Raw genomic sequence first — 27,998 nt, forward strand, 5'->3', positions numbered from 1 at the left:
GACAGCAGCAATGAGAGAGTGATAATCTTTAGAAATATGTCACCTCTGAGATTATAAAATATCAAAAATTAGTCAACATTATGTTCTATGTGAATCGTATATTCTGGAACTATGACATCACAGGGCTTCTGACAACTTGTTCTTCTGTTTGTCATTTTGCAAGGTTACATAATCGATAACCATTAATTGATTGAATCTTCGCCATAGAACCATTTGGAAGGTTTTCTGTCCCTCTTCTTAACAGAGTGACCCATATTATGTCTTTGAGGCACCTCCAAGGGTTCTTCAAATCATTATCTTCTCATCGAACCCTTGTCTAAAATGTCCTTTGTGGAACCCAAAATGGTTGTGCTGAAGGATGCGCATGCAGGCTGCATGCCGTCACTCGTGCTGCTTTCAGGTGATGTTGGAAATATAGAGAAATAGCAATTTTACAAATTACTGTCAGACAGCAGATGAGCTTGACAAAGTTCACAGCATTACATAACCTTTTTACCGTGTCGGCCTGACCTTAAACACCTCAGGTTTTATACTTCCATGTTTTAGTTGTTTCTTAATGAGCACTTGAATGCAGCACAAGGTTACCCTAATTGGTTGCCCTAAAAGTCTTAAAACTCCTGCTGCTTTTCCACCTATAAAGTTTTTATAGTACCGCGCCCAATTCCATTTGACATCTGTGGAATTGTCATCAATTTGCTGCAGAACTGATGCAAGAGTGTAGACTTATGATGTCATCACGGCAACAGGCTCAGGTCGTTTTCTGATTCTCGCCATGGGAACCAACTTTTCAGGTTCTGAACCAATTTACATGTGGTTGTGGCATATTTTCCTGAACCACAACGAAAACAGCTCCACCAGCCAATCATAGCAAAGGAGGTGGGATTACATCACCTGGGAGGATACACTCAGAATTGAAGTATTCACTTCTCCATATGTAGACATTTACCTTCCCCTTATCCCTCCATCTTCTCTGCTTATCCTTTCCTCACCTCTCATCCATGCATTCCTGTATGCTCAGAGGTTGTATAATCCCTCTCTCTCTCTCTCTCTCTCTCTCTCTCTCTCTCTCTCTCTCTCTCTCTCTCTCTCTCTTGCCGCAGTGAAGGAAACCCCTTCTCCCTTCTCTGTCTACGTCTCTCTCCCGTCTGTCCTTATATGGTATGGGGATACCCGCCGTCACGCCCGGATGCTGCCCATGTTTGGGCAGCTACGAAGCGCGCGGCGGGGGGAATCCCTCGCTCCGGCGTCGACCAATAAGGCCGGTCGGGAGTTACCTAGGAGACGGAGAGTATAAAAGCCGAGGAGAGCGAAGGGAGCCCAGCATCTTCAGCATCACCGACCAACAGAACAGAAAGCACCGAGAGCGGATTAATAACCGGGATTTTAACCGAGCAAGGGAATCACCAACACCGGCTGACCCAAGGCTGACACGGGTGGATTTACTCCCCGAAAACAACAACAATAACAACAACAACAACAACAACCCCGAAACTCTTCACACAATGCTTCTGGAACGAGAGGACAGCTTCATGTCAGAGCTGGAGGACGCGTGCACCGCCTGGGTGGACAGTGTGGGATCAAACCCCAGTGACGGAGCCGAATCTGATGTGGGCTCCCCTTTCTGCCAAGGTGTGTGTGTGTGTTGTCACTGCAGACTGCACGTTATTTTATTGATCAAATTTAGATTAACTCAATGCAACACGCGCTCCCTTAACATGAATGTGAAGGATCCTTTATTTATTGGCTGATATTGTCTGCATCTGTTGCATAACTGATATGACTTGCTAAAGGTGAATCTGCTACATTACAATCAGCTGTTTGTTGCAACTTGTTTCTGCTGCTGCAGATCGTATTGATTGTTTCTGTGTAGGCTGCTGAGCTGCTGCCCACTGAGGAGATATTATGCAATAATAACACCCCCCCCCCTTCTCTCTCTCTTCAGTCTTCTCTCCGGGAACTGACGCCTCAGACTCAGATTTCTTCTCCGACTTCAGCGACTGCTCCTCGGACACTCTCTCTCCTTCCCTGGGCTACTCCGGTGCCTTCTTTAGCGAACCACAGCCGGTACCGGCAGCAGGACTGAGCAGCACTGCAGACGCCATCCTCAACATGATCACAGAGATCGTCGGGATCTGTACCGAGATGGAGCAGCCGGGGGACGCCCCGTCCTCTGCGGCGCCCTCCCCAGCCGCAGTCTCTCCTTCTCAGACGCTCTTTTTCCCCTCTCCATCCATGGCTTCCAGCCCCAACCTGAGCATCTCTTCCCACGCTGCAGCTCAGTCGGTGCCGTCCGCCTCCATCTCACAGCCAGTGGTGGTTAAAAGCGAGTTTGCAGCCTCCAGCTGCAGCAGCGGATGTGTGCAGACTACCGCGCTTGCAAATGATGCACCGTACCCAGTCTGTGTCGAGTCTCTGCTCCCGCTTTCGGCTCTGGAGCAACAGGTGGATGTGGCAGATTTCATCGAGTCTCTGCTGAGTTCTGATGCCGGCCAGAGTGAGCTGAAGGCCGAGGTGAAGCAGGAGCCGTTGGGTTTGGAGGAGTGGCTGAAGAGTTTAGCACCGGGTGTCGGTGGGGATCCCGGCAGTTACGTCATCAGCCGACCGGTCGTCAAAACAGAGCTCGTGCAGAGCGACCTCATCTTCCACTCTCCCCCCTCCCTCCCCTCCACCCTGGATGCTCAGCTGCTCTCCTCCCTCCTGCAAGGCGCGTTCCCGATGGTCAACCTCACTAGCGCTGCAGGAGCGCCCAAACCCGCACGTGGGGGCAGGCGCGCTTCAGCCAAGGGCGCGCTCAAAGTGAAGCCGTTCCCGTGCTCCGTGCAGGGTTGCGACCGCCGCTTCTCGCGCTCAGATGAGCTGAACCGGCACGTGCGCATCCACACGGGACAGAAGCCGTTCCAGTGCGCTATCTGCGCGCGCAGCTTCAGCCGCAGCGACCACCTGACCACGCACACGCGCACGCACACGGGGGAAAAGCCCTTCTCATGTGACGTGTGCGGTAAGCGCTTCGCGCGCAGCGACGAGAGGAAGAGGCACGGGCGCGTGCACGTCAAACAGCAGCTTCGCGCACAAATGATGGCTGCCTACTCGCTGGCTGTGAACGCGCCTGTCGTCTAAACAACGGCGCGAGCCTTCATCCATTTACCGCGAGAGGGATCGTCAGAAGGTCCCGCTTCAAGTTTTAACCAACCGGAAAACGTCAGAGTGACGTTTGAGTGTGACGTCACATCGAAGGCGATTTTAAGTGAATGTGCTTGGAAGAGGCAATTTGAGGACTTTGAAATAGTTTCAAGTCCAGATTTTGGCGCATGCTAGACGGTTACATCACAGCTCATCTTGCACCCAGAGGAGGATTATGGGAGCTGTGAAGATTCACAGTTGAAGATGGAGATGAACAGAGAAGGAGGAGTATTTCACAATAAGACTGTTCAGGTCTGGATTTACCTCCTGATTCTCACGGTGCTTTGAGCTACAAAGGCTGTTTATTATACAAAAAACTCTTTATTTTGTGGTGAACTGAACGCGATGCACAACGGAGAGACTTAACAGCAAAATACACACAGTCAGACCGAGTTTGTCTTGTAAATTATTACTTTAAACTTAAACCCATTTATTTACTGCATGAGGAAACAGCGATTCTACGCTCTGTGAACGTGAATGGTGACGTCAGAATGTCGCACAACGTGATTTTTGTTTCTGTTGCTCCAGAGTTGAAAGGTTCTCAGAGTTTTACGTGAAAACGCTTTATATTTGACAAATATATACAGTATATGTTTGTAACATATTTATATTTTTCTAAATTGTTTGTCTACCTCTTCCTGTCATGTTGTTTCAAAATAAGAGTGTATATATTTCTACAAACGCTGCCAGATTTCTATGGCGGATTAATGTGCAATGATGTCACTTTTCTATGAAATGATTGTAAACGGACGCTGAATGAACTTTATTATATAATCTTCATTCTGAAATGTCAAAGCAGGTTTAGAGCCACAGAACCCATCTGTTTGTGTGCTGTTGCATCAGAGGATTGTGGGATATGTGGTCCTGGTGTTGTGTTAGCTCAGTATGAGCTGAGCCTGAGTAGCACACATGGCTGTGCAGCTTTACGTTCACCTTGAACTGCATGGCAGCTGTCAATAAAACTCACGGAGAGGAAGAACACGAGTACAGTCTGATTCTTCATCTTCATGACTCTCACTATCATCATCATCTCCAAAAAACAGGACATCTATACACTTCTTCATTGCTATCATCATCATCATCATCGTCATGTTTCAGACAAGACAGCGGAACAGTATGGAGTTCATCATCGTCATCATTATCTTCTTCATCATTATGGACATCATCACTATCATCTGTCAATATTACCTGGAGAGTACAGTCTGCTTGCTGATCATCATCGTCGTCGTTGTCAGACAACTGAGAGGTAGAATATAATCATGATCATTACAATGGGCTTCATCATCAATAGACCTCAGGCAGGAAGCGCATGGTGTGCTTTCTAATCATCATCGTCATCATCATCATCATCAAAAAACACTCAGAAAGGAAGAGAACAGAGCTGCTTCTTCAAAATCGTCATCATCACTGTGAGCATCATCTTCATCATCACTGTGTATCATCCGTCAATGAAACCAACAGAGGAAGATGATCATCATCAGCCTCATCACTATGATCATCATCTTCTTCATCACTGATCATCATCTATCACTATATTCCACAGACAGGAAGCATATAACGTAGGGAAATCATCATCATCATCATCATCATCATCATCGTTCAGCCCATCTGTATCAGCGAGACCTCATTCTCATCCTCCACCTTACCATCAACTTCATCACCCTCTTCACCAACTTTGTCTCTGTGGGTATGTTTTTCCTCCTCTTCATCATCATCATCATCATCACTCCTAGCGAGCTCTCAGTACGTCCTGCTACAGTGATCAATAGACTGCTGTTGCTAGGCGACACACTGGTTGTTAGTTCTCTCAGTTTGTCCAGTTTGACAAGCTGTGATCTCTCTCTGTTTCCACGGCAACGGTCCGGAGACTCAACTTTCATCTTGCTAATTTCCACTGTGAAAACGCACAAGCTGCTCCGTGTAACTCTCCACGGTCAAGCTCACCATCAGGTTCTTCACTACTAATCATATTACTCACGATATTGATTATGTAAATCATTATTCAGAGCTACTGTAGAAAGAAGTAACAATTTATACAAATTAAACACGAGACATTACAGAAATACAAAGAAACGATAAATCAACCATCTCTCTCTCTCTCTCTCTCTCTCTTTCTCTCTCTCTCTCTCTCTCTCTCTCTCTCTCTCTCTCTCTCTTTCTCTCTCTCTCTCTCTCTCTCTCTCTCTCTCTCTTTCTCTCTCTCTCTCTCTCTCTCTCTCTCTCCCTCTCTCTCTCTCTCTCTCTCTGTCTCTCTCTGTCCCTCTGTCTCTCTGTGGCCTCACACTTTCTCCCTGCAGACCCTTGACGCCCTCCAGTGTTCACCAGGCGACACTGCAGCTCTCCTGACAGGTCAGTTGTTCCCATTTGAGCCATAGAATGATTGTTTCTTATCAAAACTGGAGCGGACGTAAAAGGCGATCGATTTCAGTGTTTTAAACTTGGAAAACAATAATTTGTAAATTAGACGAATTATTACACAAGACTTGTTCAGGACTCAAAAACTTACTGTAAACAGAACATTACCTAAGTATTTTGTCTCCGCTAGAATCACAATTTTCTGCACAATTAATACATTGAATGGTTAAACGAAATTGCTAGGTAAATACTTGTTTCAAGGTGTCATAAGATTCATTATGATGGTATTTATCAAACACTTTTTCAGTATTTGAAAATAGTTTAGCACCTTTTATGAACGATGACTTCTAGAAATGTATTTCAATAATCAAATTCACTATAAATGTATTACATTCTCCAGGCTAGCATTTAGCTTTCAGCATCCGGTCATCATGACATCATCATCAGAGCGCGCGGCTGCACGCGGGCACACGCAGTGACGATGCTGCCGCCGCTGCACGAGACCATCACGGCACCGGAGGTAGCGGATCAATATAGAGCGGAACGAGCGACTTCCTGACCGGGAAACCATGGTAACGAGTTTTACGATGATGCTGACACGCGGACAGATGAACGTTTAGCAGCGGTAAGAGTGAAATGATTAACCCTAAAGATTCATGCGCTCATAGACGAAGGAAGAAATGTGTGTGTGAAATATTTCTGTAAAATTCATCCAATACATGTGTATAATACGAAACAGAATAGCATATAAATAAATATAACAACAATTTAAAACTATGTAAAGAAGCATCCAGGATTTTACGGCTGGATTTGAGGCGTTAACATGGATTATAATCGGTTATTTTAGGAAAATGTTAACCGATACAAACGAATCCTCCTTTAAATCTGTTGCTGGATTATATCCTTTATATTTACTGCACTGCATTAAAGGCTTGCAGTGTTTTCATTGACTGTCTCGAGTTAAAATCAGTGAAGTTTGAGTGATGGGAGGAAGAAGTATGACATGGATCCCATACACTCAATCATTTCCTCCTTCATGATCATCCATTCATGCGTAACATCCTCTGCACACACACATACACGCAGAGATGCATGCCTCACTGGACGATTAGCTTCACAACACACACGTGTCCCACTAATGTCAAACCCAACAGGCAGCTCTGTGGGAATGTAACAACAAGAGCGCTTCTCTCTCTCTCTCTCTCTCTCTCTCTCTCTCTCTCTCTCTCTCTCACACACTCTCACACACACACTCTCACACACACCTTAGGAAGCTGACCCAAAGATTCCAGCCTCATTAAATCTTTATTTCTACTAAATCAATTATGTAGAGACCTTTATACACACACACACACACACACACACACACACACACAGACACACACACACTCAGTGACCTAGTTTTTCCCCAGGTTTATATACTTGTATGTGTGTGTGTGCCTGCAAAAGTAAAACACAAATTGCACATACCAATTGTATAGGTTTAGCTTATGTTTGAGATAGTGCTGTTTCTCATCTAACACTGATATTACATCAACTAATTCTACAAAATTACTACCTCTCTTACTATTACTACTTCTGTAACTGCTGTTGCTATTTCTGACACTACAACAATCAATTCTTTATTGCTACCATTACTCATGTTAGTATGTAAGGATGAAAAAACTCACACCCTCATATGGACTGAGATAGTGAACTGTGTTTTATCTGACTCCATTAATAAATAAGAATGGCACTGTGATTTAGTGATGCTAAGTTAGCTTTACAGAGAGGCATGGCACAATAGGAGTGAGAGGAAATGTGGATATGTTTACTAACATGAGCTGATAGCTGACATTACAGTTACAGTTACAGTTACAACAGCTGAGACATTGGTAAACAAAAGTGATACAAATGACAAGAAGAATGGAAAAGGAAATAGAGTGAAAGAAACAGCAAGACAAGGAAAGGATCAGGGAGAAAGAGAAGAGCCAGGGAGAAAGAGCCCCTGGTAGAAGAGCAGGAGGTAGAACAGGGGAGGCCCTCTTCACAATGCCCTCTTAAATACCCTTATCCTGGACATTTACATACTTTTGCCATTAAGGTTAGCCCTGAGATTCCTTTGCAGTCTGTGTAAACACTTATTAGAAACTGGACAACAACAGACCCAAACACAGTTACATAAACACTAAAATTAAAACTATTACAACTAAATAATGGCCGCATTTTGAGACGTCCATAGAGGTTTAAAGCCAACAGGCCGACTTCTGTCTTGTGTGCAGCAATTTGGATGTCATTTTTTGTCTTACAAGTATTTCCTTTAATATTGTCACTAATACTACTGTAGCTGCTGTACACTGATGCGTTCCTCTTCTCTCCTGCAGTGCAGTTACTCCCTGGTGAATCATGTCCTCCTCCTCCTCCTCCTCCTCATCAGAGCTGCCCTACTTCTGCCCTCGCTGTGGTGACAAGTTTCGATTCTCCTCTGTGCCCGATCTCCGTGCTCACCTGGTCAGCCGACACACCTATGAAACCCTGCTGGTGCTCTCGAAGGTAACACGCACATAAATACACTTGGTACTGCGATGAAACCACTGTAATCAATAGGCTATGTGAAGTAGCAGAGTGTAGTTTAGTTTTGGCGCCCCCCAGTGTTTTGTTGTGGTAACGCCCTTTCTCTCAGGCTCGGGTGAGAAGCTCCAGGTCCGGTGCTCTCCTCCCACTCCCCGGCCCCGGTGTATCCCAGAGACGGAGCTCCTCTCTGGGCATGGAGCCGCCCGGCCTGCCCTCGCCTTTGGCCTGTCTGGATCTTGCCACGTCAGCTGCTTCAGTGCGGATGCTCAGGGAAATGTTCTACTCTTCCAACCGTGGTCTTCCGATGGCAGCCATCACTCCAGAGGGCCCCTCCTCCACTTTGGCCCTCTGTGGCTCCCTGGAGCTGCTCACCCGGGATAAACTGAGTGAGCAGGGGGTACGGCTGGGCCTGGAGTTTGGGTTCTACCCTGTCAGTGTTGGGCTGGAGGAAAGGCTAGGGTTGGGCCTGGAGCGCAAGATCACCTGGATGTTCACTGAAGTGGAGGAGAGGGTGAACCAACGCGTTGCACATCTGAGGGCAGAGCTGCAGAAGAGGGAAGCAAAGCTAGAGCAGGAGAGGAGGGACAGGGAGCGACTCAGAAGTGAGAAACAGGAAGTGGAGGAGAGAGCGGCCTACCTGTCCAGACAGGTAAGGAGGAATGCTGATGCTGAGATGTTACCATGGCAAATTAAAACATACAGCACAAGACATATATATAATCTTTGGTCCAATAGGTGTCTGCTGCCATGGCAATGATGGAGGGATTACAGAAAAATCTGGAGGGAAGAGAGAGAGAACTTGGCGAACGACAACAGTCAGTCATCTGTTTCTGTCCATCACTGCTTTCTAAAATCTGTCTATTCCTCCTTTATTTTGGTCCAGATGACACGATTCTTAACGCTGTCATTCACAAAAACATACAAGAGTTGATTGCTATGTCCTGATCCTGATCGGAGACAGCTGTAAAAACATCTCTGCCCCTTTATCAAACAGCTGGCCAGGTTTACCTTCCTTCAGGTGCAACAAATTCTTCCCAGGGCAGGCTCAGATGTTATCAATCAACCTGAGTTGCACCGCTGCTCCAGTTTTACTGTCGTGGTCGTGTACTATGTAATATCCTATAAAATATACAACAGGAATACTCAGTGAACTCTGGCATGATGCGTGAGGTCCAGACAGAGGAGAGTCTGCTTCAGCGGACACACACGCACACACACAAAAACACACAAAAGCACAGCACGCACAGTTGAGGCCTTGTTTGATGCATTATGTAAGATGACAGTGAAGCACAGTTTGTGTGTGTGTGTGTGTGTTGCAGGGAGATGGTGGACATAGAGTGTTTTCTGAGAGAGACGGCAGAGAGGGAAGCTGAGGCCAAAGCCAGGCTGCAGGTGAGACAAATGACAAAAAGGTGACATCAGAGGGGCGGAGCCAACAGCCGCTACTGCACAATCCCAGAGACACATGTTGTCTCTCTTTCTCCTGGCCTGTCTCTCTCTGTCGATCTGCCTTGTCTGCATGTCGCTCTTCCTCCGTTTGTCTCTCTCTCAATTTGTTGATGACTCTTTGTCTTAGTCTATTGCTGTCTGTCTCTCTTGGACTGTGTCTTTAGCTCTCCCTTTCCTTTGTCTGTCTGTCTGTCTGTCTCTCTCTGTCTGATTTTGTATTGTTTATTGGATACATTATGTGACATATGTTGTTTGGTGCTGAGTGACAGAATGAGCTTAGGGTATCACAGCAGCAGAGCTTAAAGGGTTAATGTGTATTTATTATGGCAGATCTTCATCGAGACGTTGTTGGAGCGTGCTGAGCGTGCAGAGAGACACTTACTGCTGCTCAGCTCACACACTCACCTCACACACACGCTGGGATACACTCCAGCTCCGGGCCGGAGCGGGCGCAGTCTGGACAGCAGCACAGATGACATCGTCACAAATAAGGCGAAGGAAACCCTTGGATACCGGGTGACAAAACAAAACAATGTGGTGTTCCTCTTCTTCTCTGCTTTGTGCCTGCTCCTCCTCTAACATCTCCTCTTCCTCCTCCTCCTCCTCCTCCTCCTCTTCCTCCTCCTGCAGAGGAGTCACAGTGTCTCAAGCTCCGACAAACTGCTGGGAGATCAGCTGTGCAGCCGCCATCACTACAGGTAAACACAATCACACACGTTAACAACACACACCTGATATGTGCTGCTCAACAAACATCTGTCTATGTTGCTCTCTCTCTGATTCTACTTTTCCTCGCATTTTCCTCTTCTTTTTCCTGTTGTTTTGTGTTTGCAGAGTGGTGGATGAAGATTGGGGGAGGACGTGGAGCAAAAGAAGCCTTCGTCACCACAGCACTGAGGAAGAGGAGGAGGAAGAGGAAGAAGAGGACCTCTGGGACAACACTAAGATGAGGAGGCTGGTTTTCACTAGGATACACACACCTGGAACAGGTAGACACACACACGCAAACACCCATCCACACACACACCTCCTCTTCCTCCTCTCATCCTTCTCTCTTCCTGAAGGCTCCTCTTCCTCCCCTCATTCAACTCTGTCCCGTCGTCACGGAAACAGTGGCTTGGGGGCGGACACTTTGCGGCTGAGGGCGGTGCTTTTCTGTGCGTTTCCATATTTGGACGTGGACTCTCTGCTGTGTGCTGCTGAGGTCTGCTCTGATTGGCGATTTGTTGCTCGACACCCAGCAGTTTGGACACGCCTCCGACTGGAGAATGCCCGAGTGTCAGCCAAGGTAGAGGAGCCTTCATCATCTTCATCATCAAACTGTTACTAATGTAGCCGTCATCATCATCTTCATCAAACTGTTACCAGTGTTGTCGTCCTCCTCCTCCAGCTGTCACTCACAGCATTGATGGTGTCATCTTCATCACAAATGTTAGTCTAAGCTGTTACTATTTTCATCATGATCACCATTGAACTGTCTTATAAATTATCCTCATGACACAAATATGGTCATCATCATCATCATCATCATCATCATCATCAACAGTTCTTTTTCGGTCTCATTTTTACAGTTTGCATCCTTTTCAGTATCTTCATCACTAATGTATGGTTCAATGTATTTATTTAATCCAGTGAGTGTGTGTGTGTGTGTGTGTGCGTGTGGGTGCGTGCATGTGTGTGTAGTTCCTCTGCACTCTCTCTCAGTGGTGCACTCAGACTCAGTCTTTAGCTCTGAACAATTTGAAGCCCAGAAACAGACGAGCAGACGAGACCCCAGAGGATTACCACAGGGACACACGGTACCACACACACACACACACACACACACACAAACACCAACACACACACACACACACACACACACACACACACACACACACACACACACACTGAATGGTGGGAAAATATCTGAGTTAATCTTTTCTTTCTAGAAATGTGCAGCGTTGCCTTGGAAACAGGATTGAATTTAATATTCAGTTGTAAAAGACATTCTCTCTCTCTCTCTCTCTCTCTCTCTCTCTCTCTTTCTATCCACCTGTCTGTCTGTCTGTCTGTCTGTCTGTCTGTCCCAGAGGCACCATGGAGGTTGGGGTGGAGGCCTTGTTGCGGTCAGCAGGGGGCAGTCTGCTCCACCTATCTGTCTCTCAGTGTCCTCACATCCTGACAGACAGGACGCTGTGGCTGGCCAGCTGCTACTGCAGGAACCTACACACACTCATATACAGGTACCTGTCTGTGTCTCATCATCTCTCTGATTGCGTGTCCACCTCTCTGTCGTCCTGTTTGCCTGCCTGCCTGCCTATCTTTCTTTTTGAATTTCTATCTTTGCACTTGTCTCCTGTTCTCCTGTGTGTCTGCAGGAGTTCCTCAGATCCCATCTGTCAGGAGGTTCTCTGGGCCTTGGGTGCAGGTTGCAGGAACATCAGCAGCCTGCAGGTGGCGCCAACATACCCCTGGTCAGTACATACACACTTACACACTTACACACTTACACACACACACACATAAAATATATGCTAGAATGCTATATTTTAGAAAACTCTAACATAAAAAAGCTTTATTTATGAAAAAAAAGGTGTTATTAATATAGTAGTTGTTCTCATGTATATTATTTGCATGTATATTTCATTTTCAATTTATATATTACATTTTACTGCATTTGTGCACAAAATGTTTCTGTGTGAAAAATAACTTCTGACCCCCTTCTCTCTTTCAGTCAGCAACCCACTCGCTTTGGTAACCGTTGCCTGCAGACGATTGGCCGATGTTGGCCACACCTCTGCTCGCTGAGTGTGGGTGGGGCTGGCTGTGGAATTCAGGGATTGGTCGCTGTGGGTGAGTGACAGCCACCAAGAGTTTGTTTTTAGTTTGCACTCAGTGTAACATAGTTTCATCCAGTGAGAGAAAATGATAAAGAAATCACTTTTGAAATACTCTTTTTTGAATTACATTACATTAATTTAAATTAATTGTGTGTGCGTGTGTGTGTGTCCAGTGCGTAGCTGTGTTCATCTCCAGGAGTTGGAGTTGGAGCGCATCACTGACCTTGGCCTGCAGGCGGCGACAGAGCTGTGTGGAATGGGACTGAGGAGTCTGCGCAAGCTGATCTTGACACGCACGCCCGTCAGTGGACAGGCAGTCCTGCATTTCCACAGTGAGACACATTCAAAATGAACATCACCACAGCCATACTAGGTTTCTGTTTATGCAATTACCAGCAGAGACCGCAGGGGGGAGCTATTGTTTCAGATATATAGATAGACAGTGAGAGATAGATAGATAGATAGATAGATAGATAGATAGATAAATGTGTTATTCTTAGTTTATGCCAAATTCTAAATCAGTGTGTGTTTGTTTCAGGTGTGTGTCCTGAGCTCAGGTGTATAGTGGTGAAAGTGTCAGCAACAGATTACTTTGAAGAACCAAACACTCAGGAAGCTCAACATCTGTTTGGAGAGATTCTCAACACGCTAAAGGTGTGTCTGTATGTGTGCATGTGTGTGAGAGATGCACTCTGGTTTGGTTGAGACTGTAGGAAATGAATGTAAGTTAATGTAATGTTCTTGTGTGTGTGTGTTCCTCAGGTTCTTCAAAAACGTGCCGGGTTGTGTGACATTCTCCAAGTTAACGTTGAATGATATTGCTGACCTAACGCACACTCACATTCTCTGTCTCTAACATACACACACACACACACACACACACACACACACACGCACACACACGCACACCTCACAATCTTAAGTGTATCCTAACATGACCTAACTCTGCCTATATTTTTCTCAAAAATGTGACCTCAATTGTCCTAAATCATCTAATTCTGTTTTTTGAGAAAGCCCTTAATATGCCCTTAAACCCTTAATCACACACCTGAAGCTTAAACTTTTAATCTTACAAACTCTCCCAAATACACTTTCACTAACAAAACCCTTATACTAGCAAAATGTAACCATAAACTTAAAATTTTCTTTCTAGGAAAACCCTTAACCTTAGCCTAAACAAATGAGCACATTTTAACCTTACTTCTTCAGAAAACCCTTATCTTCTTAGGAAACCCCTTGTCTCCCACAAACCAGCACACTTTAACCCTAGATATCTATTAGAATTCTATTTTCTTCCTCAACCTTGTCTTCCACAAATGAGCACAACTTAACCTAAGAATTCTATTTTTCTCCTTGAGCTAACCCTTATCCTCTACTAACATGCACAATCTCCCTTAAAAATCTATTTTTTGCCCTCTATAAAAATCTTGGTTTCAACTGTAAACATCAACTTTCTTGCTGAACACACCTTTATATTCTCTTTGTCGCTTTAGTCTTTTCTTGGATTGGAATTAAGTGAAACATGACTCATAAAAGCATTAAGCGTTTAAGAGAATCCTTCTTGTTCCTCACGAAGCTATAAATGTCATACTTGAATTGTTTGTTAGATTCATCTTGCCTTTTATGTTAAAAGTGGCACACACACCAAAGATGATCCATCAGTCAATCATTCCCTTCATGTCTGGTGCCTGTAATAACAGTGATTTGCGGAGCTGTAAATTACTCAAATGTTAGACTTTAACATCAATAAACCTCCTGCCGTGTCTATTTCCTGCTGTTTGTGTTTCCTGTGGGATTGTTTCAGATTCAGAAAGGTTCAATAACATGGTAAGAATATTGGTATTGGTTTTGCCAGGTTGTTAAGATATCAGTTGTGCCATGTGTAGACAGAAATCTGAAAACCTTTATTTGAATTTACGACGAACAAACACTATACACAACATTGTATATGCCTGTGTATTCATCTCCTCGGGCAAAAGTCAAGTTCAAAGGCCGCCAAGAGGGAGGAGCGAAAAATAGAGAGAGAGAGTGACCTTTATTCCCAGTGAGAGAGAGCAAGAGCAAAAGAACAAGGGAAAATTAGATTAGGAGATAAAATCAGGAGAAAAGTGAGAGACACAGAGAGAGAGACAGACAGAGGGAGAGAGAGAGAGAGAGTTAAAGCTGGAAAAGATATGAGTGGACTTTGGATCTGTTCAGAAAACGTGTGTGTGTGTGAGAGAGTATTAAACTACAGCTTCAAACTGTGTCTCATTCATTAAAAGCCGTAGAGTGTGTGTGAGTGTGTGTTTGTGTGTGTCTATTCTGCACGTGTCGGTTGCCATGGTGTTGGACGGGCGTAGGATGCTACCGCGTTTCCTGCTCTTCTCCTCTGTAGTGGCTCTGCTCGTCTTCCTCAGCTCCTACTGGCTACGTGAGTTTCCTGTTCCTGCGTGCTGTTTCGTTCGAATCCAACGATCATGTTTGTCTGTTTTTGGTCATTTTGTGTAAATGCCGCCAAAGCAAATGATTTCAGATCTGAAAACCTCCTAAAACTGCTTTGTCTCCAGCTCAGGGTGGAGGCGGAGACTGTGGCGCTGCTTGGCATCCATGTTTGAGTTTTTACAGCAAGATGGTAAAGCGCACTCTATCTCACACACGCGCACGCGCACGCGCACACGCACACGCAGTGGCCTTCATCACTCCTCATCTTCTTCTCAGCCTGAGCCCCAGTCTGTTCCTAAGCAGTGGGTGGAGCTGACCACAGCCCCGCCCCTCTTGCAGGAGTGTTCCGGCCAGTCGTTCCAGGTATGGCGTCTGCTGCTGCACCTGAGGTCCTGCGTGACGGCTGACGGCGACGTTGTGCTGGAGCCCTACCTCCAGAGCTGGAACGAGCTCGTCAAGTACACACACGCACGCACACACACACATACACACACACACACACACACACACCATCACGCTCAGCTATCTCGGTTACACATCATTGACCGATTTGTCTGTCATTGGTATGTGAATGGATTGTGAGGTCATGGCTTCTCTCTGTAGGTTCATGGAGTCTCTGGGGACCATCGTCAGTTTCTTCTCCCAGAAGGTCAAAGTTAAAGTGGCTCTGATTCAGGAGCTGTCACTCAAACACAGCGCACAGGCTCAACTCTCTGCACGACAAACCCCAGCGTGGTATGGAGAGAGCCGGGTGAGTTCAGCCAGGAAGTGAAGCAATCAGTCAATCACAATTCATTTTTTATTATGTAATTAACAGATAAGACAAATTATTTTATTGTGTTGTTTTTAAAAGACTAAAAAAGTAATTGTCAAATTTTAAAAGAACTAAAAACTGAAACCTGATTTGTTTACTTGTCAATCCACCACATACTGTTTATCTTACCTTTGAGCAACTCTGTGTGGTTATCTTTGTCTCCAGGCCTATCGTTCGCTTCGCTCCATGATGGAGGCGGAGCTAAAAGCCGGCTTGGTTGACTTCTACCGCCGCACCGACTCTGGCTGCAGGACACTGTTAAGGCTGCATCGGTCCCTCCTGTGGTTGAAGCTCCTGCTGGAAGGTTTGGCCGAAGGTGCCGACACAGATGGGCGACACAAGACGCCGGGAGAGCTGAGCAGGTAAGACGAATGCTGACACACACGGATCACACGGTGAGCAAGCTTGGAGGAATTCTCAAGAATCCAATGTGAGTTTCTTGATTGTGATCGTTATTGATGAGGCTGATGATGTCCTCATCAGTTAACATCAATCAAATTCTAATGGATTCAAGAGAATTCCTCATCTTCATCGTTGTGGGATGGCAGTTTGGCAGATTCAAAGTGGTTTGGGGCCCCTGACGCTGAGCTTACAGTACCCTTATGTGGCCCTCAGGGAAGCCTACCGAATAGCGTTGGCCCCGCATCACTCCTGGATACTCCGCCAGGCTGCTGAGCTTGTCTTCCTCGCTCTGCCTGACAGGAAGTTCTTCTTCCAGCTGGTGTGCGTGCAGAGCCAGTTAGAGGCCACGCCAAAGCTGCATACGATCATCCAGGCCCTGGCGGAGGTGCACACGCACACCCATCAAATCCTGCAAGACGGCAACATGCTGGAGCTGCCCTGACACATGAACGCACCACGCTGCTCACTGGAAAACTGGAACTGGACTGTATCCAGTGAGACTGACGGGGTGTTTGAGAGGCGCCACTAGTTTGCTAGTGGACTGCAGTGAGGCGCTGTGGAAACCAAACCTCCTAAAAATAAATAGATTTGTGTGGAAGATCACACGATTTTCTGGAAATAGAAATTTTTCAGAATTATAAAGATTAAGATACTTCATTTGTCAGGTCACATGCAATTCACAATGTTTATCACATGCAACTCAAACCGTGTCTTACACATCACACACACAAACAGAGGGGAGGGCTGCTATTCTACGGCACCCCTGGAGCGGTTGGGGGTTCGGCGCCTTGCTCCTGGGCACCTCGGCAGTGCCCTGGAGGCAAACTGGCAACTCTCCAGCTGCCAGTTCACTTTCTTGGTCTTGAACCAGCGACCCTCCGGTTCCCAGGTTCAGTTCAGTGGAAAGTTTGAACAGGAGAGACAGACGGATGAACAAGGCAGAGGCATTTTTGGCAAAAATAATTTATTTGAAAACAAGTTACTAGTTTTGTTACTAATAATAAAATAACTTGATAATAAAATAACTATAATAATAAAAATCCTTACAATACACCATACATCATATATGTACCATACACCTCCATACAATGTATGTTACTAAAAGTGCTTTTTTGAAGAAGGTTGAAAACATAGTGCAGAACTTTTTAAAACACAGAATTTCGATTGAGAGTAGCAAAATGGTCCTGTGCATTTTGTTAATTCACAGTGCAATAGTTTAGGAAGAACTCCAAAGTAGCTAATAAGTTCCCTTAAACAGAAAATTCACATTTTTATCACATTTTTATTTAGGGTACAGGTCGCTGAATGCTATCATCTCTGTGAACCAAAGATCAACAACAAACCCATCTACTGAACAAGAAGTGACATCTCAGATCAACACCTTATGGTCAAATAAAGTGAAACAAATATGTCACACACACACACACACACACACACACACACACACACACACACACACACACACACACACACACACACACACACACACACACCTTGAGCTTACAAACTCCAATGGAATTTATTTTAACAGTGTAATTTATAAAACTGCAAATTATTCAAACAAAACAACAAAATAAATAATACAGTAACAAATCACTTTTACAGTGGAATTATTAAAAAGTCCAACTGTGTAATACTGTCATTTCTAAGCTAAGTTACCTTTTGCAAAAATTACACCTTAATCACCACATCTGTTCAGTGACTGGTGTGGGCTTCTGCTTTGTGCTGCAGATCTTCCAAGGCCTCCGTTTCTGCCATAATGTATCTATCAAGAGTTCTTTCTTCTCTCGTCGTTAGGTCCCATCAGCGTGACCTCTGGGGACTGGATTTCCCCGAAAAAAGGTTTTGCATCAGATTAAATTGTGTCTGCTCCAGTGAGTCCTGCTGGGTCTGGAGGGGTTGTTGGTTCAAATCCTTCAACAAAATGGAACAATCGGGGCAGAAAAGGTGTAAATGCTCTCGTCTATAGGATTCTGGGCGATTTCTGACTCTTCGTCAGATTTTGACGCTTTACTATCACAGTCATCACAGTTGCTATGAGAACCACACAGGAAGCGAAAACAACAGGCACGATCCAGACCTGACGGGAACGACCACCTGACGGAAAGACGAGACGAAATAAAGACATAAATCATCTGTGCTAACTGCAGCGCAATAACGTAACAAGCCTGGTTTCAGAATTTCTCAAACGGTGGCAATCACTTTCTCACCTTTGACCTTTGGCTCTTGGGTTTGGAGGCTTGGTAGCGTTGTCGTCATTGTCCAGGTTTTTGTCAAGTTTGGTTCTTAAAAAAAAGTGTAATGATTAAAATCACATTGATGATTGAGTACTTCATGCAGAAAGGTTGAGGATCAACTCTGGGTTTGAACCTGGAACCTTTTCCCTTGATTGTCCATCTTTTAGAGGCTTTAAGACGTGTTCATGGATTCATTAAGCTCCACAATTGCCACAAATGTTCTGACATCCAACGAGAATGTCAGAGTGACAGTTTGCGAATCAGTTTTCCAGACGCACTTCCTGTCTATTAATGAAAAAAAGTGCTCACCAACCACAAGCTGGATATCCGCCATCTTGGATGAGCCCACTAATTTGGGGACCTTACAGCGGTAAACGCCCTCATCCGCCAGCGTCACATTGATGATTTTCAGTGATATGTCTCCTCGCCTCAGTCCGTCTGCAGACAGGAACGTCCTCCCGTTGTACGACGCCAGCTTCATGTCTGGAAATTCGCGTCCGTGGCGGTAAAGGTGCACGTACTCCCGCTGCAGGTCGTTCCTCCTCCACTCCACCGTTGTGTCCTCTGCGTTAAAGGCAGGCTCCAGGTGACAAGGCAGGATGACGTCATCGCCAAGCGCCGCCACGACCGGCTCAGGTGAGCCAGTCACCACAGGGTGACCTGCAACGATCCAGCAGGAGATTCACATGATGAGGGAAAAAGGCTCAGGAATCAAGAAAGATGTCTGTTTTGAGTCAATGATTGGATATTTTCTGGCTGTGTGTGTTCACTTCCATTCCAGGCTCACACACAATGGCTCATTACATTACAGTCCTGATCTTGTTTAAGGTTTTTAATGCAAGAACTGTTGAATAGGGGAGATTTAAAAAAAATTGCCCGTATTCTACAAACATTACGTCTAAAAATCCCAATTAAAATAGACTTTTTTCTTGGTTTTTCAGTGACTTTTGCTATGAGAAACAACAAGAACAACAACCAAATTTGTTGTAGACTGGATAGCGTCTGTTTGTTCACGTTTGACATGAATTTACATTAACGTAGTTCATGTCTCCTAGCAACAGTAAACAGTAAACAGTAAAACCCACTCTGTACTCAATAAATCCGACAAATAAGACATTTATCTTAGTTAGAAGTCCCAAATAATCCTGAAATGTCTGTGCACCCCAAAGTCATTACATACTTTTAAAAAGATGAATAAATAATCAAATAAGTAGTAATGTAAAATATCGCATGAATATTACAACAGTAGATAAAAAACATTTAGTTCAACAGAAACTCTCACAGTCACTGTTCGGTTTACTGACGCGACATTTTAACCGTTTTAAAAACGTTTTACATTCAAAACAAAGCAGTTCTTACCGTCAGCACGCCCGATGTAAACCAGCCATAAGAGCGTAAAAGGAAAACGCATCAATGAAACCGACCGTGTAACAGTGTAACGGAGCAGCGCGAAGCTCGTTTGTAACGATAAAAGTGAAAGAAAACCAACAGATTAAGTTCCCAATGTCGCTAAAGCGTCAACGTCGCCTCCACCTCTTCTTCTTCGCTGTCACACACCCTAGACCAGTTGCCTTTAAACGGCGACAGAACGCTCTCGAGCAGTCCTGAACGCTCCTCCCGCTCCTCTTTTCGTGACGTCAGGCATAATTTTCCACAACGACGTCAGGGGATTCCCACACCTTCCTTTATGATGATTCATAGGAGTCATGTGAGAACTAGACCAAGTATTTATTGGTTACTAAGCAACAATCATGTATTTTAGTTACATTACATTACATTACGAGCATTTGGCAGACGCTTTTATCCAAAGCGACTTACATTACATTACCACCCTACGCAGCCTGTGACAGCCTACCACCCTAGTTCCAGTTCATTTCAGTTAAGAATAATTTAGATGATTGATTTTGACCTGATAATTCATTCAGAAAGGGTAGAAACTAAATAAAAGTTATTATCATTATAAACAGCTGATATTGACTTGAATCACTTTTAACCCTTTATAGCCCCTTTGTCTTGTTGCAGTGTAAAGGAACTCTACTTTGAAGATGGATCAATAACATAATAACTGCTTAATGAAGTTAAACTTTGTGGATTTATACTCAATAAAATGTCTGCTGTTTTTGTTTTTACTGACTGTATATTATTTTTTCATTGTATTTAATCCTTTAATTGTAGGATAGGATAGGACTTTATTGTTCTCACCAATGAGACATTCGGGCTTCTGTGTAATTGTGATGGTCTGTGTTTCCTTTCTCTCTCTCTCTCTACCCTTTTCTCATTTCTATAACTATATTCATCCATATTGAACTTAATAATGAAACGTAATAATATTAGTAATAAAATAGTCATAACAACAGAAAGAAGTTCTGATTTGTGTAACTCTTTGTTGATAATCCTTCAAATGGTAAAGCACTTTGAGTTACATTTACTGTATGGAAGACGGCAAATAAAATACATTTATTCTAGAGACAAGTTTATTTACAGCACAATATACATATTAAAATCGGTCCACAGCAGCAAATGATTCCAATCTGTGTAGGAAGACCAGTAAAAGCCTCAATATGACTCAGAGACAAGAACATATTTAAACAACTACATTAGGAAACTGCTACTGCTGTAAAGTGTTATGGTTTTATGGTTTTTATCGTCTTTTTCTGTTTTTTTTATCATCATCATTGTTATCATTTCCTCAGCCCTGTGAGCCGCTCTGTCACAGCCACTGAGTCATTGCAGTTGGACTGAGTTATGTCAAAACAGTAGAACATTCCAGATGCTGCTACAACTATAGTGATTATCATTTATACTTTGATACCGAAGTGAAATTACTTCTAATAAACACACATTTATGTATCGTGGATACACAATAGTATCATATTCTGACATGTGATTTGCTCCTTAGTATAACCAACATATACTTGGTGTTTGTATTGACTATTTGATACTCATTAATAAGCTGATTGTTTGAACAATAGATGACATAACGTATTGGATCGTATTAAAACAGAATTGTGTGGTTTATATAACATTTTGGTGCAAAATGTGGATAATTTCTCTCCCTGTTTACGCCCTGATTACAGTCACATCCTGATGGATCACAGTTTATTTTGTGATCTGCATCGTGTGTTCTGATAATGTTTCATAATAATAATAATAATAATTGCTTCAGTAATGTTCTTTTAAAAGTTATGGCGTACTGTCCCATACGCTCAGGTGGTTTGAACAGAAAGTGAAAGTGTTGTTCTGCTCGTGAGACCTAAGAGCTAAGAGGGCTAAGAGCCTCCGGAGTGTCGAACTTCTTTCAGCTTGTGGCTTGAAAATGAATGGAAAGCTGCTCATCTTTGTTCTTTTCTTTCAGATCTTGGGAAATCCAGGTAATGATTTTGACAAGAGATTGTTTTATTCCGCGTCTCATTTCCTGCTCCACTCGAGCTCTCGTCACGTCTCGTAATGATCGTCACCCTGAAATGAGCTGTTGCCGCTATCTGAATTCTGATTGACATCGTCATACTGATGTTTATGATGGAACTTTGAAGGTTTTGGAAATTTGAATTCGTTGTACCTGAGGATTCATACAGTGACACTTTCACGTTATTACGGTTTGACTTGCGGGAGCCTCATAGGCACCCTCCGTTTTATTTCCTCATACAAAATGTCTGCGGATGTAATTCTGTGGAAACACACAGGTGATATAATAACATTAGGGCACAGATTGTGTTTTAGGTTGAGTTTGTTTGTCTGTTACAGATTTGGGTGAATTGTCTGAACCAAGCTGGACAAAAGTTAAATCATTGTTTTTTCATTTTCTTTAATGTTCTGTTATAATTAATAATATATTTGGTTTAATTATTAATATAATTGGTTGCACGAGTGAGCATGGAGGAGTTGTTTTGATCATATTCTAATCAATAACCTTTTAAATTAATTCACTGAGAGACAGAGTCAGGATTGGAGGACTACTAGGCCTTGGTGGCGGTATTAACCCTCAGTGCCTTTCAGCTGTGTCTGTAATTTAAATATTGTGTTGACTCTAGTGGTTGACTATGTCCACTTGGTCAGATTTCACAATGGCATTGATTGAAATATTTACTCACCGACTTATGTTACATTAATAATTCAGTACAATCATTAATAATTGTTTGTTTTGTATGATCTAATCAAAACTAATGTGGAAATGTCATTTAAAAACACCGATGATGTGACCATAATCTTTGTTTCCACAGAGGGGAAATTGATAGAAAAGTGTACAGCAGTTGTGGGACAGCACATCGTTCTCCTGTGCTATCTGAAGGCTCCATTCGACAAGCACATTACAGTGAGGTGGAAATTAGGAAATGACAATGTGTTGTTCTCTCGGTCTGGAAAGGAAATGGAACATGATAAGTCCGAGAAATTCGAGGGAAGAACATCATTCGCAGGAGTCATCACCTCAGGAAACTTCTCACTTAACCTCACTAATGTGACGAAGAGTGATGAAGGAATTTACAAATGTAGATATATGGATAAGGATTCATTCAGACCAATCTGTGACATTGAACTCACTGTTGGTAAGTATTACAGAGATATTACTCAGAATGGACAAAGCCCTCAAAACAGTCATGTTTTGAGACGCAGTGTTCATTCTTGTTCTTCTCTTTTTTTATTCATTTTATTAAATTTTAAGATGTTAAAAATGTAGAGCAGTTACAGTGTGTCAAGTCAAGTCAGTTGTATTTGTATAGCCCAATATCACGTATAATGTCTCAAAGGGCTTACAGACCCACAACATCAGGAACATTACCGACCCAGCCCAAAGCTCTCATGAAGACGAGGACAACGTATAGGGAAAAAAGGAAGAAACCTCGGCCCGGTGTGCAATAGGAACTTCCAGTGGGATTACAGAGGTACACAAAAAGGCATGCATCAGGAAATAGCATGCAAGACAAAGACTAGGGAGAACAAGACAGGCAGAGAGAGAGGGAGAGAGAGTGAAAGAGATGAGGAGAATGGTAAAGCACAGTACAGTGCAGTCCAATTATTGAGAGTCTCTCTCCTGGGGCAGCAGGTCATGAAGTTACAACAGTTTCAAATCTCTTTTTATCCCACATCCCCTCATAACCATGTATCAGATTCTCTTATTAGATATTTTTCTCCACAGTAGACTCATCAGGTATCACACATAACATATCAGATCACCTTAGCCTACATTTTAAATATCATTTATTGCTGAGGGTTTAAAAATGTAGCTATTACCATGGCAACAGTCCTGATGCCTTATCCTACGCAACATTACCATTATTATGATGGTTTCATTGATCTTACATTATTGATAATAATATAAGCTGCCCCTGGATGTCAAAACCACTGACCTCTGGGGCTGCCAGGTGGAACACGGAGTATTCTCTATATGACATGTGTGTATGCTCTCATCACCACAACATGACCAAAACATCATTTGCATTTTGTCCACAAAAACGTTCACTCAGAACACCCTCATGAATTGATTTCATACACAAAAATAAAAACAACACACTTTATTTCATTCACAAAATACTAAAGACACATTATCATTTTGTGGACGAAATGCAACTTGGCCATTTTGTCGATGCATTAAGAATTTTGCTGTCCTCCAAATGATAGAGTGTTTCTTGTTTTCTACAGTGGAAGTCAATAATAACACGGACAAGGATACGGGTCCAGGTGAGTAAATATGTTCAGTGTTTCTATGGAGCAGAACCTGTGTTTAATCTCTGCTGTGCACAGCAGGGGGCAGCAGGTAGATTTACGCATGTTTGAATCATTGGAGGCCAACAGGGATCGTAATTGCCAAAGACATGATGCTGCACCAGATCCTCACATTACATTCACACACATCCAGGTACAGGAGGGTCGGGTTCAATTTAAAAATATTTTTGTTTAGAAATTGAATGTGTTTAGAAATTGAATGTCCTACCACTGTGGTAAAATCTTTTGCCTCAAACAGACACCTATACGCTGTCTGGCCCAGTGCATTCTGGGATAAGCTCCAGCCTTCATGGACCCAGTAAACAGTAAAAAGCAGGAATTGGATGATGGGTGAAATAAGCCTGCAGTAAACCATGCTATTTACCATCTCTCTTACATTCTTTCAGGTGGTAACCTGATAACATGATGTTAACAAAATGTAACATAGATCTTGAGGTGAAGTTTTCACACATTGTTTTTATATGTTTTACATGATGAAGTTGGCAGAGTTGGGGTTGATTCTCATCGGACGCACTGGAGTCTCATTGCCGTTATCATCCTCCTTGTAATTGGCATTGTTGCATTTTTGAAGTGTAAGTCTCACACATACACTCTTTTTGTTATGATATACACAAAATACGAGATATACATGATATCATGTGTGTATTTCAGTATGATGTAATCATACACCAACACACTTTGATACATAACAGATGTGTAATGTTCTCTTCTGAGTGTTTGACTGCACTCATAGACAACTGTTATTTCCCATTGTACTTGATTATATTTTGGATGATGAATATCTTATCAGATTGTTTGGTTGTTAGCCCTGATGTCACAGACCTCTCTCCCTGCTTCTCTGTGTGAATGTGTTTGCCCCTCCCTTCTTGCTTTCACTTGTGTCTGATTGGTTTCCCTTTGTCAGGTGTCTTTGTCCACTAATCAATTCTCACTTCTCCCCAACCACACATTCCCTCATTTCTGGCATTTATGTTTTTTTGTTGTATATTTGTATAGAAGCAAGCATTGACATGACAGTGCACATACAATAATGGGACATTTGGGAGATTGGTTTTAATGCAGAAAGTATTATTATTATTATTGTTGTTGTTTAACTTTTTTCGAAGAGAGGCAGAGAGCCAGGGGGGGGGGGGGGGGGGGGGGGGGGGGGGGAGAGAAAGGAGAACATGTTGCATTTGTTGTTACTTTGTCCATTGCCAGGTCGCTGTTGCAGGTGCCCAAGTTCCTGCATGAATGCCTCAAACCTGGTCATCTGATGTCGCTTCGCTCCTTGTTATATTCCTGGATTAGCGATTGTTTTCCTGGATTCCTCATTCGTTCCTCTGTATTTTTTCCCTTGTGCCTGTGTAAGCCTGTGTAAGGATAAAATATAGATACATGATACAAGACTTAGGATCCACAAAGGTTGCATTCATAATCAACACAATGGCTCCGAATCGTCTGCGCCTAATCTATGAAACACAGAGGAATGATTGCCATCCACCATAGGGGACCCAGGAAACATACATATGACTAGACAGGAAAAGGACGACTTGAGTCCAGGATAAAGACTTCTAACACTTCGCCATTCAAAGCACACCCACACTCACACTCACACACACACCCACACACACACAGACACACAGACTGGTCCACAATCCAAGGACCTGATACACACACACACACGCACACACACATACACGTTGGTCTACAATCCAAGAACGTGCTACACACATGCACACACAAACTGAACACTAACACTAACACGACACACACGCACACACACACACACACACACACACACTAACATCCACATTCACACACCCACCAACATCAGGTACACATTTACATTTACACACACTCACCTCTCTCACAGACACAGATCAACACACACACCCACACACACCACACACACACACACACACACACACACACACACACACACACACACACACACACACACACACACACACACACACCAGAGATACAGAAGTATCACACCAACACACTCACATTTACTACATCACACTCTGTACATTGAACTTGGGACACATAATGTAAATAGAGAATAACATGGAATAAAGGTTACAGGAGACTTAAAGTATCTGTTCAGGAACATAAATAACACTGAATTAGATTGGGAATGGGGAATATCAATTGGTGCCAAAATGTCTGGGGTCTCTTCTCTCAGACTACTGATTAGCATGTCTACAGTCAGAGCTGTTAATGAACTACATGACAGAGAAGAAACCCAGCCACACTCAATAGGGGTTAGGAGGTAGAGAGCTTCACATAGGAGATAGAAAAACATTTATAGATATTCATGATTGTAAGAAGTGGATTTAAGGGAAAAGGAACAGGCATCAAGGTAGCATCTGTCTCCAGATCTACCCGCGTCGGAACGCTGTGTTAACTACTCGTTGCTACGTGCCATAGTCCTGAGGTATGTACAAGGTTCTGCTGCTTGACAAAGGGATTTTTCATGTTATGTGCTTTCTATTTATTTTTCGTGACTTCGATATTATCATTGTTGATATGTAGAATACCAAATGTTAGAAATGAAATAAATTGTCAATTGTTTAAGTTTGATCTCAGACTACCGTTTTAAGTTATGATTTCAACTTTTCAGAGACATTTGCGTTTCCGCGTCTTGAAAATGGCGTGGAGATTTTCGGGGCTGCTTTACCCACACGGGCGAAAAGAGGTTACCGGATAGGAAAGATTTGGACAAATTTGGTTTGGAGAACTTAACGCGCACCACGCCAATGAATTGGTGAGAAAGAGATCTGAGAAATAGAACTCGCCAAAATACGCATTAACGGCCTCTGGATCAGTAAGAATATGTTCTTTCTCTTTTTTAACCCCCCCCCCCCACACACACACATAGCTTGGCCTACGGGTGACTGCTTCCTCTTGGCTACCCTCTGCCACCAAGCTTCATTCAGCCTCAGCGTCTGCATTGTCGCCATCTCTGTGCCACCATCCCTGTCCCACCATCCCTGTCCCACCATCCCTGTCCCGCCCTTGTAGTTTGGCCCGTCTACCTTTGCCTGAACTATTCCTACCTCCTTAATATTGTAGGCTCCTCCAAGGACAATGTTAAAGAATATCAAATGTCAACAAACAATCTGAGGGACACAACAACCTCAACGAATCAACACCCAGCAACTTTGTCAACTGTAGACCTGCGCACAGCACTGATCACAGACTCCACTTCACTACAGTGACAGTTGTGAAGTCATACAATCCACTGGCTTTTTTGAGTCATTGCTCTTTTAAATGACATTTGAAGCTACGAAATCTGATATTGTAATCGGAGTAAGACACTTCCTATGTAGGATTCTTGGGTCTTTCTGCATGCATCTGTGTTTATCACGCACATTGGTTCCTGGACCGTAATACTGTTTTAAGTACTTGTGTATTTGTTGGTTTTTTGAACAAGTGTTGTGTTGCTCTGGAGGCATACTACATACTGCATACACTAAATACTACATATGTACTGATGGTATTGAAAGATGCTTTGCAAACAAAGCAAGAATCATTTAAATATTTGTCTCAATTACAAATGTAATGAACAAATATTCAAATACTCAGGGCAGCTGCTTTAAAGTATGTTTGTGATGACTAAAAGTATTTCTGATTGGATTTGGACATTATACCATATCAGATACAAAAGTGATTTTGTGAAAAGTTTTGATGATTTTGATCTTAAAAATGTGAAAACACAGATAATCTGTTTGTGATGTTCTTTGTATTGTTGTATTTGTCATTACTAATTACATTTCATATGATTGTATTATTCATTATATATTGTTAGATAAACAGCAGATTGTCGTCATTCCAAATGAATTGCTTTTTAACCCTTTCTTGGCCCTTGTGTCTTTTTGACGACACTGGGATCACAATCAATAACAACTTTATAAAGTCAAACTAAATATCTTGATTGGATGTAAACATGGTTAGAATGGATTTGTGTTTGTGTCTCCATATCTCTGGCCTTGGCTCGGTCACCATTTTACACATGAAGAAGAAGGAAGTGTGAAGATGCATTCAGAACAACAA

The 27,998-nt window shown here is 43.3% G+C and overlaps 4 protein-coding genes and 1 long non-coding RNA gene across 7 annotated transcripts; 4 read left to right on the forward strand and 1 right to left on the reverse strand.

Annotated features, from left to right (window-relative positions):
* The first annotated feature begins 1,357 nt into the window (after positions 1-1,357).
* Positions 1,358-3,117, forward strand: LOC143010713 (uncharacterized). Its single transcript, XM_076163208.1, has 3 exons — positions 1,358-1,629; positions 1,943-2,172; positions 2,209-3,117. Exons 1-3 carry the CDS (start codon positions 1,503-1,505, stop codon positions 3,115-3,117), a joined length of 1,266 nt encoding a protein of 421 aa, XP_076019323.1. The 5' UTR covers positions 1,358-1,502.
* Positions 3,118-4,296: 1,179 nt separating this feature from the next.
* On the forward strand, positions 4,297-13,175 carry LOC143010573 (F-box only protein 41-like). Its single transcript, XM_076162950.1, has 18 exons — positions 4,297-4,426; positions 4,784-4,923; positions 5,478-5,529; positions 7,952-8,067; positions 8,198-8,737; positions 8,824-8,903; positions 9,408-9,480; positions 9,868-10,053; positions 10,168-10,235; positions 10,372-10,526; positions 10,602-10,825; positions 11,221-11,336; positions 11,610-11,762; positions 11,898-11,993; positions 12,254-12,372; positions 12,533-12,691; positions 12,898-13,013; positions 13,122-13,175. Exons 1-18 carry the CDS (start codon positions 4,297-4,299, stop codon positions 13,173-13,175), a joined length of 2,577 nt encoding a protein of 858 aa, XP_076019065.1.
* A 1,506-nt stretch (positions 13,176-14,681) lies between these two features.
* On the forward strand, positions 14,682-16,563 carry LOC143010574 (ceramide-1-phosphate transfer protein-like). The gene is made up of 6 exons (XM_076162951.1): positions 14,682-14,772; positions 14,909-14,973; positions 15,060-15,241; positions 15,387-15,534; positions 15,733-15,959; positions 16,213-16,563. The coding sequence occupies exons 1-6, from the start codon at positions 14,682-14,684 to the stop codon at positions 16,439-16,441; spliced, it is 942 nt and encodes a 313-aa protein (XP_076019066.1). The 3' UTR covers positions 16,442-16,563.
* Positions 16,564-17,121: 558 nt separating this feature from the next.
* LOC143010759 (butyrophilin subfamily 3 member A2-like) lies at positions 17,122-19,813 on the reverse strand. The gene is made up of 4 exons (XM_076163293.1): positions 19,596-19,813; positions 18,546-18,896; positions 18,210-18,284; positions 17,122-18,096 (listed from the first exon to the last, which is right to left on the reverse strand). The coding sequence occupies exons 1-4, from the start codon at positions 19,645-19,647 to the stop codon at positions 17,963-17,965; spliced, it is 612 nt and encodes a 203-aa protein (XP_076019408.1). The 5' UTR covers positions 19,648-19,813; the 3' UTR covers positions 17,122-17,962.
* A 1,597-nt stretch (positions 19,814-21,410) lies between these two features.
* On the forward strand, positions 21,411-27,905 carry LOC143010727 (uncharacterized). Of its 3 annotated transcripts, XR_012964844.1 has the most exons (6): positions 21,411-21,607; positions 22,457-22,780; positions 23,874-23,912; positions 24,437-24,529; positions 25,158-26,709; positions 26,824-27,905. It is a non-coding gene; the product is annotated as an uncharacterized LOC143010727 (long non-coding RNA). The 3 variants fall into 3 exon arrangements; XR_012964845.1 differs by having other exon boundaries at positions 21,437-21,607; positions 26,566-27,905; XR_012964843.1 differs by having other exon boundaries at positions 21,438-21,607; positions 25,158-27,905.
* Positions 27,906-27,998: the final 93 nt, after the last annotated feature.

The sequence above is a fragment of the Genypterus blacodes genome, unplaced genomic scaffold (genome assembly GCF_046128005.1).
Source record: "Genypterus blacodes isolate CSIRO-AG114 ecotype Tasmania unplaced genomic scaffold, CSIRO-AGI_Gbla_v1 ptg000129l_1, whole genome shotgun sequence".
Lineage (NCBI taxonomy): Eukaryota > Metazoa > Chordata > Actinopteri > Ophidiiformes > Ophidiidae > Genypterus > Genypterus blacodes.